This window comes from Cebidichthys violaceus, unplaced genomic scaffold, assembly GCF_023349555.1.
Source record: "Cebidichthys violaceus isolate CVI_PGR_0920_01 unplaced genomic scaffold, fCebVio1.0.p SCAF_2, whole genome shotgun sequence".
Taxonomy (NCBI): domain Eukaryota; kingdom Metazoa; phylum Chordata; class Actinopteri; order Perciformes; family Stichaeidae; genus Cebidichthys; species Cebidichthys violaceus.
In genome coordinates this window covers 12667239-12684190 of record NW_027176372.1, presented here as the reverse complement: position 1 = coordinate 12684190, position 16952 = coordinate 12667239, and the positions used below count along the sequence as shown (strand labels likewise).

Here is a 16952-nt window from a genome sequence, read left to right as displayed (position 1 = left end):
GCAATGGAATAGCTCCTCGCATGTCTTTTAAGTATCCACGCTTTTTTTTACTAAGGCATCAAGGAAATTGCATTCTGCTTGTCTCTTGTCTCCATTTTTAAATGGTACACATCTATATCTGTCGTCTTTTATGTCGACTAGAGAGCATATTGGTAGACATAAGGCTCATTGTCGTAAGCATATGCCCGATTTTTTTTACAACTAGTCATTTTTATGAGTCTTCAATTCAATCAGGCCATTATTATCATCAGCCCAACCTTTTGATTTACGAGAACATCTGGTGGTTGTACAAGAGCGCCTATACAACTCCATTCTGATCACTTACTTCAAAATGTCTATTAGAGTTATTACGCAGGTTTTTATTTTAAATAGACTTCCCATATGTGCACACTTGAGTGGAATTCACACACACACACACACACACACACACACACACACACACACACACACACACACACACACACACACACACACCTTTACATCGTTTACATGGCGTGCGCATTCCTGCCTGCGCGTAATGGCCGGAGATATGTTGCAAACCTTTAATGTCTGGGTGCCACGGAGTTAGTAGATCGCGGTATTAACATGGCTGGATCATCGGGCCCCAACTGACATCTCTGTTTTTGAATACTGAGACGGTGATATTTGGCTAACAGTGTGCGTTGGTGCTCGGGGATATAAATATATGCCACCCCAGGGGCCTCGAGTGTTCGCGCTGGCCCGCATGCCGACCAAGGCAGACAGGATCATGGCGAGAGAGCTGGCCACAATCAAACAAATGTGCTGAAGGATAGCTCTGAGCGTGTGTGTCCGTGTGTGTGTGTGTGTGTCCGTGTGTGTGTGCGCGCGTAAAAGTGAGGCAGCGTGAGTGTGAGAGACATTTTATCTCACGTTGCTTTATTTGTCACTATTTATGATATCGTGTACTCACGTGGTGGGGCGGTCACATTTCTCCCCCCACAGCAGGAGACATAAATAAACATCTATAGACAATGATGAGATGATTGCGGGGGTGTGGTGTCCAACCTTGACCGTTTATGGCATATACAGTATCAGACTGCTGAGACTCAAATGTCTGGGTCTGCTGGGATGAGGAGATATAACTATAGATATGTAGTGTCATTAGATTATTAGTTAGGTTATTAGAATTGCATAAATATATTTATTTTACACAAAACTGTACACATTTTGTTATTTTATAATATTACTTTTTTTTTTACTGAGGCTCTTAATCGTGCAGCTTTACAAAACTGTGATGCCAACAACTCAAACGTGTCAAACCGATTCATTTTAGCAATCCCTGATAAAATCGTAATTTTCAAAGATGCCCCCCCCCCCCCCCCCCCCCCGATAAAACAAACAGACGAACTGACTCTCTCATTCTTTCCATTTCATTATAATGAACCAAACAGTACTTATTGAACAGATGGCCCTCAGACAATTCAATTTGACAATTTGGAAATGACCCTGTAATGATGGGGGGAACCAGGACTGATGGGGAGCACGAGGAGAGCTAACATGCTGACTCTCTGCGAGCTGGAGCGCACTTTTTCATGCACGTGAGCCCACCTTGCAGTTTCATGGTTCTGTGAGCAATCGTTTTTTATTTATTTATTTATTTCACACATTTTGTTTTTGTTTATTTTGTTTCTGGGCAGTTATTTTTGAGTGGTTGTATTTTTTGGACAGCGGGACAACTGCGCAGTTTAGCTGTAATCCTCATATTTATGTTGGATTCAGCACTTAGTCCGCAAGACTATGTAATGCATCTAATCAAAGCTAATTTCAAACCATCGGGCTGTAACAGAAAAAAAGAAATGTGTGCAGCGGCTGCCAGGCTTTTTGTGAGCTGAAACTTTCTTAAGCTCATAATCTGCCAGAGCTGATACTCTGAATGAGCACTTGGACCGCTCGACGCGGTTGATTCAGTTCTTTAAAAAAAACACTACATTTAAATTTAAAAAATGTTCAAATTAAGTGATTTTTGTATTATTTTCAAAGTAACACTCTTGCGCTCTGGTAAATTGAAATACGGGTGTTCATTTGTGAATGTTGAATTAATTTCACACAAGTAAGCGCAATTAACTCTGCACACAGGCGGTGGAAGTATACTCCTCACATTGTGTCATCTCATTTGGGCTCTTGCACGTTTTTTGTCACATAGTAACGAGACGAAACTCCGCTTTATTCTGGTGCTCGTGTAAACATTTGATCGGCTTCTGTTTCGTCTTGTTTTGCAGACAGATGCGGGCACATTTCCATAGCTGCGGCTCAAGCGACAACGCAGCGAACGGACGATGGATGTTCCAGCCACCGCGGGTCTGCTCTTCACTCTGCCCTTTAGCCTCAGTGTGCAAACTGCACGGATTTAACTAATGTCCTCCCCTGAGCTGATGTTTGATAGTCGCGCATTCGTTAATTGTCAACTCTAAACGGAGCACACGTACGCGCTGGCACACATGAGCGCCCCCCCCCCCACACACACACACACACACACACACACACACACACACACACACACACACATCGTGCGCAGCTTCTGTCTAAGTGGCTGGGGCGGGACGCTGCGTGGGACGAGGCGGGGACAGCAGGCAGGCGGACAGCGTGCTGGTCGGGTTGGTGGACAGCTGATGGTCCGCGTTATTAACTGGGGGGCGTTCCTACTCGCCTTGTAAACCCCGCCTCCCTCACCTACTAGTTCTCTCTCCTGTTTGGCATCCCAGAGATGGTCCAAAGTGATTCCTCAGGGAAGAATAGAGCGCAAATCACCCGAGCAGGAGCTGACGAGGAGCGGAGCCGCAGTTTGCCCAGGACAGCCTCTTTAATTGCGCGTAATCTTCCGTTTCATTCATCTGAACGGAGGAGAAGACTCTGCAAATACAGACACGGAGCAAAGGAGGGTGAAGCGTGTTTCATCTCCTTGGTGTTTCTTTCTCGCCGCGGACTGTTTGTTGCAGAAAGTGACATTTTGCTTGTGTTTTTGTCAGCTGCACCTTGATCCGGGGGACTGTCGCCAACTCCGTGCAGCCTCTCATCCTGCGCTTCCCCTTTCATCGTTCTCAGCGTTGTTCATCTTCACAGCTGCTGCTTCCCCCTCTCTTTTTTATTTATTTGTTTCACTCGTGGAGTCGCTGACATGAGGTGCAGCTAACCCTGGATGCCGACAGCTCCCCTTTTTCCTTCCACATGTCGCATCTTTTGTTTACTTTGAGAAACACGCGCAACTAAACGCCAAGTGAAACAGACCACGCCACTTTGCTCCTCTGACAGCGCGATCAAACAGACGCAAGAGGAGGGGAGGCAGGGAAAAAAAGGAGGGAGCCCAGGAGAGGAGGATAGAGAGAGAGAGGAGAGAGAGCGTGAGAGAGACAGCGACAGCGTGAAGGTGCGTTTTGATGTTTGGCATCCACGAGAGCATCCAGAGGAGTGGGAGTAGTATGAAAGAAGAGCCCATGGTGGCCGGGATGAACGCGGTTCGGACATGGATGCAGGGCGCCGGAGTGCTGGACTCCAACACAGCCGCCCAGAGGTGAGCCCGAGGCGGCCTTGGCGCTGCGCTGCTCCGGGGCGTGGAGACCGGGCGGGGGGGAGAGCGCGTTCAGAGCCGCGGCGTTAAAGACGGAGCGCCTATCACTTGGGGCAGCATGCGTTCCCAGAGGACGTAGAGTTGGATAACCACCGTTCCTGCTGGCTTTTTAAGTTTCTAGCTGCAAGTCCAACATGATATAACGCTGCATGTGGCTCAGAGTGGTTTAGCATATTTTTGGACGGAAAGCACAGTTAGCTCCAAGCACTTTAAGGCTTGCGGGGTTTAAATGAAGACTTAGATTCACTTTCGTGCGTGAAACGAGTGCTGTAAGAGTGTGTTTCACCTTACTGCGGTGGTTGTTGCTCTTCTTTGGTTGTGATAAAGTAGAGTAGCTTACTTTGTGCATATTTTGATATTTTTGTCCAGCTTGAATTTAGGGGGGCTTTTCTTTTCTTAAAGCAATACAATGGAAAATATTTAGGCCTGTAACAAATCAAGTTGGTCATGGTACAAATATAATATCTAACTTTTATCGACAACAGCCATGAATGCAATTTACGTTCCAAATTATGTTTGTAATGTAAATTAGTATAATTAACCTTTGGGGCTTATGGCTTAACATTTCAACTTATTTCTTTCATTATTGTTAATTAAACTAGAAAAGGCATTTGTGCGCATTCGAAATCGGTTTTAATTAAATGATGTGTCGTTAGGGATTTTATCATCAGACAGTGACTAAAACATAAGCAACTGTAGATTGTGTTTTAAAAGCAGATCTCTCTTATGTTGCATTTTTATTGAATACATTTTTTAAATTGCCTCCGTGGTGGATGGTGCTGGTTTGTGCTTGTGTCCGCAGCGGAGTGGGTCTTGCTCGGGCACACTTCGAGAAACAGCCGCCCTCCAACCTTCGCAAGTCCAACTTCTTCCACTTCGTCCTGGCTCTGTACGACAGACAGGGTCAGCCGGTGGAAATAGAGAGAACCACCTACATTGACTTTGTAGAGAAGGAAAAGGTGAGTTTACACATTTCACACACACACACACACACACACACACAAAAAACATTTTCAACCCATGACAGTATATAATAAAATCTGTTAAATAAGCTTCTAATTTTATTGGAACATTGACTAACACAGTACTGGCTGTTTAGTCAAAGTGATAAATTGTCAGACGTGTGTTAACAAAGTGGCCAGACACACACAGCAGGGGACACGGAGGCTGTTTTAGATGTGGTTTCCTGAAAGATTTACACACTTCTGATTATTTTGGCTTCTCTTTATAATTTAAAAGAACCCTTCGAAATCAATTTTAAAGTAATTTATTTAAAGGTGTAAATCAAGTGCATGAATGCTTTTTCAGCCAGTTGCCACTAATGACACTGACTGATATTTTTATGACAGTTCAGCACAGCGGGTTGCCTTATTCCTGCAGGTGTTGTCAGACACGATATTTAATTATCTATACAAACATCAATATTAGTGTTTGATGCGTCGATCAAGTGTAATATTGATCTGTTTGAAAGTGGCGTTTAAAGTGAGTGTTTTACTTTAAATGCGTGTTTTATTCATCAGCCTTTAGTATCGACTTGTTTGTTATTTATTAATTCCAAACGTCCCTCTGCTGTTGGTCAGCAATAACACATTTTAATATTATATTATACACTATGTGATTTTATGAATATGTAATTAATAAATATGTCCTTTTTTGTATTATTACATTTGTTAATTGTCTGTAGCGACAATTTCCGTTTCCAATGTGGGTCAATAAAGTTGTAAACAGGCCTATTGGTCGAGAACGTTTTTCTCTTCTCTAAAATATCAGATTATATTATATTTCGTCAAAAATAAAATAAAGAAAAGTTGTTCAAGTTACACACAGCACCTTGTGTTCTTTCTTTTTGATATAACGAAGTGATTTAAATGTGATCACAGTCTAAAAATATCAAGCCGTGGACGCGCAGTAAAAGTCCCAGGAGGAGGTGGTTTTCTTGCTCTGACCGGCTCTGTTTGGTTTAATTTTCATAGGAAACGACGGGGGAAAAGACCAACAATGGGATCCATTATAGACTTCAGCTCCTCTACAGTAACGGTGAGTTTAGCCATCATTTTTATGAAGCAATAAAAATAAAAACAACAATGACTAATACGCTAAACCAACGTCAGCAAATTCGGGAAACAAATGTTTAAAGAAGTCACATCCTGTTTTCTTATATGTATTATTTTATTATTTCAGGAAATCTTCTGTGTTATCTGTTTAGTAAATGCTTTACAAGTTGTTATCTACACATTACTTTTATTATCACTACATTTCTATTTAATAGTAATTATTCTTATAAATATTATTATTGTGATTGCTGATTTCTACAGTAAAAATGTCTTCTCCGGTCAGCAGTAAACAACCCAGGGAAGCATAATAAAATGTTTCTTAAACTCCTTTTTAACATTTATTTTTTTAGTCGTGGTGCCTCGATTGAATCATCAAATTATATTGATTATAGTTCAGTAAACTATGGGGTTCTCCCTGCTTTGCACATTTTGAGAAAAACAGCAAGGGTAAAGAATTTTTTGAGTTCCAAGCAAACTGACAGCAGCAAATACTGAGAATCATTAGTATCAGTTTGGACTAATTTAGTCTGCATAAAGTGCCTCAGAGGGGAAGTCAGAATATATCAAACTTGTGGTACATTGTTAGTAGCGTTACATTTGACCCATTTCTCTGTCTCTCTGCAGGAATCAGGACCGAGCAGGACTTGTACGTTCGTCTCATTGACTCTATGACTAAACAGGTAAGAGGTTTGCACTAAACTACAGGTTCAAAGAATGACACTGTGCATCGGGGAGTTTGTTGGTGGTGTTGGTTTGAATGTTGCCCCCCCCTTCTTCGCTGGTCCCCACCACATGCCTGTGTCTGAGACCCTCAACTTCAGCACAGCACAGCCGGCTTGATAAACGACCTGTCTTACCTGTGGAATACATTTACAGAGGCCCAGAAAAGTAGAGGACATGTGTCCTCATACTCTACCTCTGCACAGCAGCCAGTCAGTACGGATGGTGTGTGTGTGTGTGTGTGTGTGTGTGTGTGTGTGTGTGTGTGTGTGTGTGTGTGTGTGTGTGTTTTTACAAGCGTCAGGCAGTATATATGTGTGTGTGTGTGTGTGTGTGTGTGTGTGTGTGTGTGTGTGTGTGGCTCTGTGACTGTGTGGATATCTCGGTGAGGTGCAGAAGCGCTTGTGTGTTAGTGTTAGTGTTTGAGAGAGACAGTGATGCATGCCAGCTCACTCTTTGAGGACCTTGACCCTCATTTCCTCAATGTGAAACAGAACAAACTATCCCAGAGTGTGTTATGGCCAATTCAATCACACAAAGAAATACAGAGCAGCACATGTGGGCTGGCGCACACTGAGGGAATTCTCCGTTCGGACAACTTAGATACGATGAAAATAAGCCTCTTCAACGCTGTTTTGATATCGGGTCTTTTGTTTTGCCAATTCTGCCTCTAGTGCCATTAGGCTTGAAGAGAGTTTGCCTTAGAATGAAAGGAGTAGGAGGGGATGTTGTTTGTGTGAGTGCGTTCGTGTTGGCGTGTTTATCGGTGTGTGTGTGTGTGTGTGTGCACGTGTGTGTGCGCACGGTGATCACAGCCCTGGAGAGCATGTTGAGTGGGGTTGGAGGGGTAACCAGACTAGATTTTTGGACGCTGTGCTGCATGGACCAGATGGTGCACTATACTCCAGTCTGGCAGCCCAACTGCTCACTGTACACAGCATATAAACATACGTGCACGCACAAACACATATGCACACGCAGAAGTACACACATGCACTGGCACATACACACACACACGCACACACACTTTTTCCTCTTACTGTCTCTGTCAGAACAGAGCGTTCCTGTTCAGGAAGACCGGATTTCCACGACACACACATTTGCCGGATAGACAGCACTACTCCCAGATGAAAGACACACACTTTTCTGTTTTTTTATTCACGACTCACTTATTATTTTTTTTCCTTTCAACATTCCACACATAAATAAATTCTAAATCACTGTTATTTGAATTTTCTCTCCTTCCTTCAGGCGATTATCTATGAGGGCCAGGATAAAAACCCAGAGATGTGTCGGGTCCTGCTGACCCATGAGATCATGTGCAGGTAAGACAAAACGTTATTCTCACATTGGAGGCGTATCTGTTGTGTAAAGAGGGGGGCAAAGGCACGAGGAGCACCGCTAAATTACAATAGAAATCTTATCATTTTCCTCAAAGTGGGTTGGGGAGATGGGCCCTGGCCTATTTCTGTTGGTAGGGATATGTGTGTGTGTGTGTGTGTGTGTGTGTGTGTGTGTGTGTGTGTGTGTGTGTGTGTGTGTGCGTGAGTGTGCATCCCTCTCATGTTCAGCTAATTAGGACAAGGAAAAGCTCATTACTCAAACCCATCCTCCTTAGTCTGTGTAATACATGCAGTTTGCTGTGTCCTGACAGTGAGCTATGTGCAGAAGGGGACAGACTCGGATTACACATAAAATACAGACACGCATTCACACACACACACACACACACACACACAGTCAAATATACCAACGCAAGCGTAGATCTCACAGGCCTTTGCTTGCATTTACAATCAACAATAGCATCATTTAGCCATTTGGAAATACACGTAGAGTTTACATGTAGAGAAATGGCCAGTGGCAAAGTGTAGCCACTTCCTGGTTATCACACAAGGCAATTTAGACCACTTGTTTTCATATGCTGGAGGAAATGGTCGAGATCAGAAATCTGATCTGGCTCTCCAAGCCTCCTGTCCTGAGGGACTCAAGAAAGTAGAGGGGGGGAGGGTCAATCTTTCTCCCCCCATTCTCTCCCCCTCTTTTGTGTCTTTCTCCATCTCCTCCCACATACACACACGTAGTAAGATGCAGGTACATGCAGACAGGGAAGAAAAGGTAGACGTGATGATACTTTTTGGGGGAATTAGGTTGGGGGGGGGGCTGACAGCACACAACAACACTGTTACATTGTGCTGCAGTCAAATGATTCAGAAAGGACTCGTCACATCAGTATGCAACCCCCTTCTACCCAGCATGCACTACTCCCCAGGTCCAGTGGGACCACTCTGTGACCCACTTCTGAAAGAGAGAGAGAAAGAGAGAGAGAGAGGCGGGATAGAGGGAGGGGACGAGCGCTGAGGAAAAATAGAGAACATAAGATGTCTGGTTGTGTGATGTCTGACAGAAATGGAGCTAACCTGAGCCCTGGAGGCTAATTCAAGTTTGTTTCCAGCCCCATTCAAGCTCCCTGCTTTTGCTCTTCTCCTCCAAACTTCTCCTAAAATCGCCCTGCTGATCTCAACTACTGTAGCGCTAGAGCCCCGGTCTTACCTCTGGAAGCCCGGCAGAAATCCAATTCACGTTGCTTCTTAAACTCTGCCAAAGTCTCACGCCCTTTTACTTCTCTTTCTTTTTCCTGTATGCTCATCTGACTTCCTCCTCCATGTCTGTGATGTACCTTATCTTTATTTCTCTGTTGTTCACATCTCTGTGACTAACTCCCCTTTGTCTCTGCCCCCACCGCAACCCTCCTCTCTCGCCTCCCTGCAGTCGATGCTGTGATAAGAAGAGTTGCGGCAACAGGAACGAGACCCCATCAGACCCTGTCATCATCGACAGGTAAGCAAACTTTGCCCTTTGACCCCGGCCGACGTGATGCAGCGCTGTCATCGCGAACATAAATACAGCACGTATGACGGCCGATGGGTGTGAACAGGAACTGTGTGCAGAATACACCGGCAGCAGATGTTGCAGAAAGACAATACTGGTGTAAAAAAAAAAAGCACGACAAAATTTCATATATATTTCCAGTGAAGTAAACGGATGAAAGCTCTTTCCCACATGCTATTTGGCTGAGAAAACATAACCTGCAGGCATAATAAAGCAGGCCACAGCTTGTTTAAAGTTTCAGCAACCATAATCGTATCTGTGCGCAAAATGTGTGAAACACTAGTGAATAATATTCCAGTGGTATGTGTGTGAGGTGGAGGAGCAATCACAGAGCAGTTGAGCTCTGCTTCAAGTGTGGTCAAACAGTGTTTGTGTGGTTGGGTTGATGATTTAGCTGATGAGCAGTTAGGTTTACAGCGTCAGCCTGGTGTGTGTGTGTGTGTGTGTGTGTGTGTGTGTGTGTGTGTGTGTGTGTGCGCGTGCTTCTGGGTATAAAAGCTTGCCTGCCGCTTTTGACACAGACGGACACACTCCTGCAAACACACACTTTTCTTTGAGTGTACACCTTTCTCCTGCCGTCATAAACTTCCTCTGACAGATGCAGCAGCTCGCACGATTTACGGTCAGTCGGGGGAAAAAAGAAAAGCCCCGTAGATTTACGGGCCGGCCTGAGCGTCCATGTAGCACACGTGGACACACAGTGTGAGGGAAATTATTGTTTATACTTGAGCAGTTAGAGCCTTCAGATTTAAGGCTGAACTTACTGTACTTAAGTGATTTTTCCATAAAGTATTGCCTTGTCTGACTGTGTTCAACCTCTCCAAACAACTGCATTATCACATAGTGCATCATAGATTATTTAGGTTTTATGTAGGATTTGAATTTGTCACATTCGAGTGTATTTGTGTGAGTGTTAATCAGGCAGTGACCTGTGCTACCCGATGAACACAGCTGTCCTGTGCTCGCTGCTGCAGTCAAAAGCTACTCTTTACCTGTGTGTGTGTGTGTGTGTGTGTGTTGTGTGTCCGTGTTGTGTGCAAGTTTGTGTGTGTGCGTCACCCTCGTTCCGCTCCAGTGAAGCGGAAGGCCTCACCTCAGCGCTCCCTGAGACAGCTGCACCCCACCACGTGGCCTCAGACAACTCGCCTGCCCATCACTCCGTGCCACATTTCTGATTTTTGTTTTCTGTGTGCGCATACTTGTTGAATTTCTCATGAGTGAGCTCCGATGCTTCGCTTCTACGGGGGGTGTCGTCCTGGCTCGCCGCGGTTAAACTTTCCCTTCGGGTTTTGCCGCAGTTTGAGCAGAACCACCTTGGCGAAACAGGCTGATCTCTGCTGTGAACAGCTTTACCCACACTGAGCATGTGTTGTGGTCGCTCGCTGACGGTATTCCCCCGACGCCCAGTGGCTCAGGTGTGAGGGCAGCATTAACGAACAACAAATTAGAACAGGGGGAGGGAAAACAACAGCAATATCTCTGTTTTCCTCTCCAGCGAGCACTCTTTCTGGACAGGAAAATAGGTCAGGTGAGAGGAGAGCGAATGGGGAGGTTGGCTTGCTTTAAAGGGGGGACTGAAGGGGAATAACGAGAGGAGGGTTTATACGTTTGCTCATTTAGTACCAATATATTCTTGGCAGTTGTAATAATCAGGGATTCATAAACAAACAACTGTGAGGGTGAAACTGACTCAATTACCACGAGTTCCCCTCCTTCAAATTCATAAAGAAATACCATCAACAGCCTCTCTCCACCCTTGAAGTTGTTTAGTTCGTTAAATAAGGGCTCGTTAGCCCTCTGCTGTTTCGCAGAGATGATTAGATTTTACAGCCCTAATTAGCTGGGCTAGCTCTAACTCTTCTGGAAGAGTAATGGGTCTGATTGCCTAATTAGCTCTTTCTCGTTAAGATGGGAGAAACAGGCCACTGCAGCAAAACCGCAGGAATGAGGAAAAATAAAGTCAGCTAATGAGAAACTTATTTGATTGTTAGGAGAACAAATCTGGTACAGTGTGGATCGGCAGCGCTCTGGGTACTGTACTCGCTCACCGGGAAAATCTCCCTCACCCATCTCTTTATCTCCCCTCCTGTCGAAAAGTGAATTTGTTTGGGCTTTAAAGCGTCTGCAAGGAGCAATACGAGGCAGATTTTAATTATGAAGGATATTTGTTTAGGCTACGATAGCAAAAAGCACTTTAACATTTCTTAGATTTTTACTGGAGTTGAAAGAAACATCCCCCACAATCTGTCCTGTTTTCATGCTGCTTTGGTTTGGGACTATCATGGTAGCAGAGGCATTCAGTTTTATATGTAGCGTTGTCATCTCTGACTGTCTCAGATTTTCACAGTCCATCTGATCTGAATCAGTCAGTCCTGAAGATGAAGATAACATATGCCATATTTCATGCATTTAACCTCTGAGGTGGTGAATTTTAAGAAATTCAGTAAGACCTTGGCAGGACATGTTGTGTCTGTGCTTGACACTGCGCAGGGGAAGCAGCTGAAAGGTGAGAGGCTTGTGTGCGCCTCTCTATATCTTCCCCAGGGAAACATGTGTGGTCCACTTTAGCCTCTTACAGAGGGAGGATAAAATGAGTGGAGCCCTTAACCCCCTCCAGCAACTCCGCTTCCATCACTCCTGGTTAGTGTGGGGCTAATCACATGCAGCTACTGCTAGTCAGTCTATCATGTGCCTGGATGGGCCTCAAATCACAAGCACATTTGCCTCTCACCCGTGTACACCTTTGCCATCTCTCTGCATAGCTTTTCTCAAATATGTCTCCCCACAAAACTGTTTTCGTTCATTCATTTGCTGCAGCCATCTAATTGTGGACTAATATCTCGGCCCTACTCGCTTTGGGGGTATGACTGTCCCTCCGGCCCCATGTGTCCTCTCGTGCCTTCTACCACCTGTGTCCCGTGGCCCTTTCCTGCCCGGCCAGCTCCCCCAGGCTTGCCGCAGGGTGTCCCCAGGCAGGGAGAGCCTCTCTGGAGGGGGGAGAGAAACTCTCTGTGACCACAGATAAGGATCCACTGGATAGCCCAGCATTTCCCATGATCCCCCTTTCCATTGAAGGAAGGGTGTGTGTGTGTGTGTGTGTGTGTGTGTGTGTGTGTGTGTGTGTGTGTGTGTGTGTGTGTGTGTGTGTGTGTGTGTGTGTTTGTGTGTGTGTGTGGCACAGACAATGTTATTTCAGGTTTATAGTTGCTTCTGAGTGTGTGTTTGCATTTGCACACACTCCTGCAGCCCGCCGTTGATGTGGCCCATTTCCTTGCATGCGTGTCTTTGCTTGTGTATCCGCATCGATGTTGGCTATTTCCCCGGGAGAGTGTGTGTGTGTGTTGATAGAGGCCATTTCCTGGCTAGTATGTGTGTGTGTGTCTTGAGTGAAGAATGTCGGGCAGGAAGTGCTCCTCCCGGGGAGGGTGATGTCATGGCCGACAATTTCCTGTTCTGTGAGCCAGTGGAACGGACTGACTCTCAGCAGCTTCATGGTGGGTAGTTAGTTAGCCCTTGTGGACCTGTTTTTGTTGTTTCTCCGGCCCGCCATGGGCCTACACCTGCTTCGGTTTTACACTAGATCACCCGACACATCTGGAAGGAACAAGGAAACTTGAGGATTGCATTTTCCAAGCAGATGCATTTTGCTGAATAGCTTGTTTGTCTCTCTCTCTCCCTCTTTGCCTACCTCTGTAGTGGGGAACCCCCTCATTGTTTTGGTTGTTATGTTTGGATGCACTTCCTGGGGTGAGAGGTCATGTGTTGCCTTGGCTGGGCTAACGTGCGCTAGTGAATAATGTATGTCATTGACTTTATGTCAGCCCTGCCAGCCCCCCAAGCCGAGCCCACCCATGTTTAATTCATCCATCTCATTTGTGTGTGTGTGTGTGTGTGTGTGTGTGTGTGTGTGTGTGTGTGTGTGTGTGTGTGTGTGTGTGTGTGTGTGTGTGTGTGTGTGTGTGTGCGTGCGCGCGCGCGCGCGCGTGTCATTTAGAGGCCCAGTCTGCACCTGTCCAGCCATTAGCCCCCTTCTCATTTGCATTTGATGCTAATGTGGTTTACTGGCAGTGCCTTCCGTCCCCTCAGCTTAGTTTCACTTTCATATCCATGACTGTGTTAGTGAGAAGGTGAAAACACACTTACAGTGCAGCTATCCTACATTCTTCTGACTCTATCTGCTGATGTGTCTGACGTCTGAAGTTTGAGGTCTTCATTAATTCCTCCTTCTTTCACACGTCCTGGGTCTTTTTTTATTTTATGAAGCATAGTCATTAATTTCCTTCTCTATTCTGCTTGTTTCTCTCAGTTGTTTTTTCTATTGTGTCTCCGTCCACCTATCACTAGCTTTACATTTCCCTCCAAGACAAAGAGAAGCTGGAAACAGAGTCATGAGACCCTGACAATATCTCTCTTTTGCTGTTTCTCTTTGTGGGAGGAGGGATCTTTTCGGCACAGCCCTTTTCGTTTTAGACATTTTTAGTTGTTTCTCGTTGATGTTTCTTTTGTGCAGTCTTGATGTGGGATGGGGGCAGCTGCACTAGATGTTATGGGCGGACTGGCCCTGAGCTGGTTGTGGTGTTTGTGCAGGGCTGAGGGGCAAAGAGGCAGAATTGCTGGCTCATCGATATGCAGGCAGAACTCCCCTCCCTCAGGTGTTGGCCGCCTCACAAATCTGCCTCACACACACATAACAACACACACACACGCACACAGACACACACATACGCACACACACACACATAGACGCAGCTCCCACCCTCAGATATAATCATACACAGTACACAAATACATATGCAGACACACGCATGCGCACTTATAAGAATCCACAGGCGGGCAATATAACCTAACTGACACACACATACATACATACACACACATTGACCTGCAGCTCTCTGCATCTGTTTGGTTGTGTTCTTTCTTCCCTGCGGTGGTTCCCCCCCCACCACCATTACCACCACCACCACCACCACCCCGGGTTGGAGGAAAGCGCAGCCCCAAGGGAAAGACGGCTGCGTTGATTGACAGCAGCGAGTTTGGAGGTCGAGGAGCCTCTAAAACTGCACTGCCTCTTTCTGTCTCATCCAGACCTTCAGCACTCTCAACACCAACAACTGGCTCGCTTTCAGTTGTGAACACACCACAAAAAAATTAACACGTCATTCTTAGAGTAAACATGGGTTTGTTTCCATGATATGAAATGTCAAATTAACACAAGCTGTTTTTGTTTTGTGGTGAGGAAACTAGGAGGGAACACATTGAAAATAAGTATCTTATGTACCTGAGTTTGTGTGTGTGTGTGTGTGTGTGTGTGTGTGTGTGTGTGTGTGTGTGTGTGTGTGTGTGTGTGTGTGTTTTTCTGTTTTTAATTCTTTCCCCAATAAACCAAACATAGCTGCTATCACACTTTATAGGTAGTTAAGCTAATGCTCCCCAGCTGAATGCGGGTAACAAACAGTTTATTAGGGCATAAAAAATGTAATTTACAAATGCCAAATCAGTGAAAAGTTCTGGGTTTCATGACATGAGGAGTTTGGCGAGAGCTACTGTAAATAGCGCTGTTGTAGCTTTATTTTTTTTCGGCAAAGTGCTTTGTCATTACTGCTTGACATTCCCTGCTTGACCTGGCCGCTCTCCTTGGTCGTTCCCACTGCCTTTTGTGTCAGTGTTTGTTCTGTCCCAGAATGAAGGGGTTTGGCCGGCCACAGCTGACCCAAATGAGTAGCGTCCTACTTGGAAGAGCTATTTTTATTACATTTTGGGTGTTGGAAATTGCAGGAGATAGAGATAGAAGAGGAGAAATAGAATGAAGATATATTTACCATATGAAAGGTCTCATGTGTGACGTGTGAGAGCGAGCAGTGCTGCGAGTGAAAAAAAGGGTAACGTTTTCCAGGATTTAGTCCGTGACTCGCCCTAGAAGATGCGCTCAATTTGCTTTTCAAATGAGGCGTGAAGAGCGCGAGCGTGTGCCTCTCGGTGTGTGATGCTATACATTCGGACGTGCATGGTTATGTGTGTGTGTGTGTGTGTGTGTGTGTGTGTGTGTGTGTGTGTGGGGGGGGCAGGGGCGACGCTTTGTTTTCTCAATGCTCTGATGTGTGTGGACAGTCGAGCGCACGGCCCACTAAGTGCTCTCTCACAGCCAATGTGTTACATGGCCGCCTGTGTTGCTGCTCGTAATTGAATAGACACAGCAGCTCCTCTCAGTGAAGGATACTCGGGCCTCTCCCAGCAGGCTGGAACAGTGTGTCATCGAGCAGTGTAGCTCCCAGCCGCCCTAATCCCGGCCCTCACTGATGATACATTGTTTACTGATTATTCCTGCTAAGTGAGAACGCAGATTGCACGCCTCATGCCAGCTCCATATACCCCCCCCCCCCCCCCAACCTATAGCGTCTCACCTCCTACAAGTCAGTTTCCCTCCCAGACCCTCTTTTGGTGCTTTACCTCAGCGCTGCGGCCCAGGATGTAAGTCCAGCTGTCCAGGATGAGTGCCGGTGACCCGCTGCGCCTGAGCAAGATGTATAGTCTGTTGATTGTTTTCCATCAATCTGTCCAGGAAGAATGGATCGCTGGCCAGGCGCTGTGAGCGGCGCTCTCAGTTTCACACGCCACAATGGAAGGAAAACCCATGCACGGCACGGGGGAGACAGGGTGGGAGAGATATGGAGTGTGATACTGGTGGTGGGACTCTGCAACACTGGAATGATCCTTTTCATATATTCAAAATTATCTTATGTGAGATTTTGCTGTTTTTTCCCTGCTGGATGGTTTTGAATTTTTTTTTTTTTTTTTTAAACACTCATACTTTGGCACCTGTATAGGCTTTTTAGTTACCATATCATTATTTCCAAGTTCAGCCATTTCACATCTGCTTATATATGAGTTTTGTGACATTGAGCTCGACTAATTTGAGCTGTAATGTTAAGAGACAAAAGGAATTCTTCAAGGGAGTATCTCTGCCGTAATTAAACGTAAAGCAGCGACGTCAACATGCAGACAATTATGGTCAACAGCATGGTTCGATCAAAGGGATGATATATTCTTACATTCCTAATATATTCTTTTTTACTTTGCATTAATCATCAGCAAATGAGACCCAAGCACATGTCACTGTTCCACTTCAAAAAGCCGAGCTGAATTTAAAGGCCTTTGTTTGTGTTTATGTAACTGATGAGGGGAGACAAAGTAAGGCGTAGGCAAACGACTGAGACACTTTGTTGTTTTACACCGCCTCACCCCCTTTGTGTGTGTGCAGCTAGCGTTGTTTGTTTGTTTACCGAGTGGCTTGACCTCGCCGGGAGGAATGTTCACTTGTTTCCTTTTCTTCCGCGTCTCCTAATGTGTTTGTCTCTGTGATTTTCTACATCCACGTGCGTCTTCTCTTCATGTCTCTTTCCCTCTCTACCTGCCCCTTCAGTCTATGTGTCTTCTTCTTTGGTCCTCCCACTCAAAACTCCAGATTTAACTCTGAAGGTGTTTTTTTAAGTTAATCACACTTGGAATCTTCCCCCTGCGTTTGAACGCTCTTCCTCAGCAGCGTGTGCTTCCTCGATCTCTGCGTGCGGCGCGGCAGACAGTCACGCTAATTATCCCAGTTATTGGCTTCTCCAACACAGAGGCTGTGATTTACATGAGGTGACATTCAGTTCAAACGTGCAGACCTCCGCAACCTTTTTCTGGAAAACAATTAACAGCGCCAC

At 45.5% G+C, this 16952-nt stretch overlaps 1 protein-coding gene across 4 annotated transcripts in view; it reads left to right on the top strand.

Annotated features, from left to right (window-relative positions):
- The first annotated feature begins 2744 nt into the window (after nucleotides 1-2744).
- The window catches only part of ebf1a (EBF transcription factor 1a), a 54684-nt gene continuing 40476 nt past the window's right edge, over nucleotides 2745-16952 (top strand). For all 4 annotated transcript variants that reach the window (XM_068714480.1, XM_068714479.1, XM_068714477.1 and 1 more), the window contains exons 1-6: nucleotides 2745-3529; nucleotides 4389-4545; nucleotides 5560-5623; nucleotides 6265-6320; nucleotides 7612-7685; nucleotides 9130-9198. In XM_068714480.1, coding sequence (XP_068570581.1) covers nucleotides 3396-3529; nucleotides 4389-4545; nucleotides 5560-5623; nucleotides 6265-6320; nucleotides 7612-7685; nucleotides 9130-9198 — 554 coding nt within the window. In that variant the 5' untranslated portion in view covers nucleotides 2745-3395. The remainder of the gene's footprint in view (nucleotides 3530-4388; nucleotides 4546-5559; nucleotides 5624-6264; nucleotides 6321-7611; nucleotides 7686-9129; nucleotides 9199-16952) is intronic.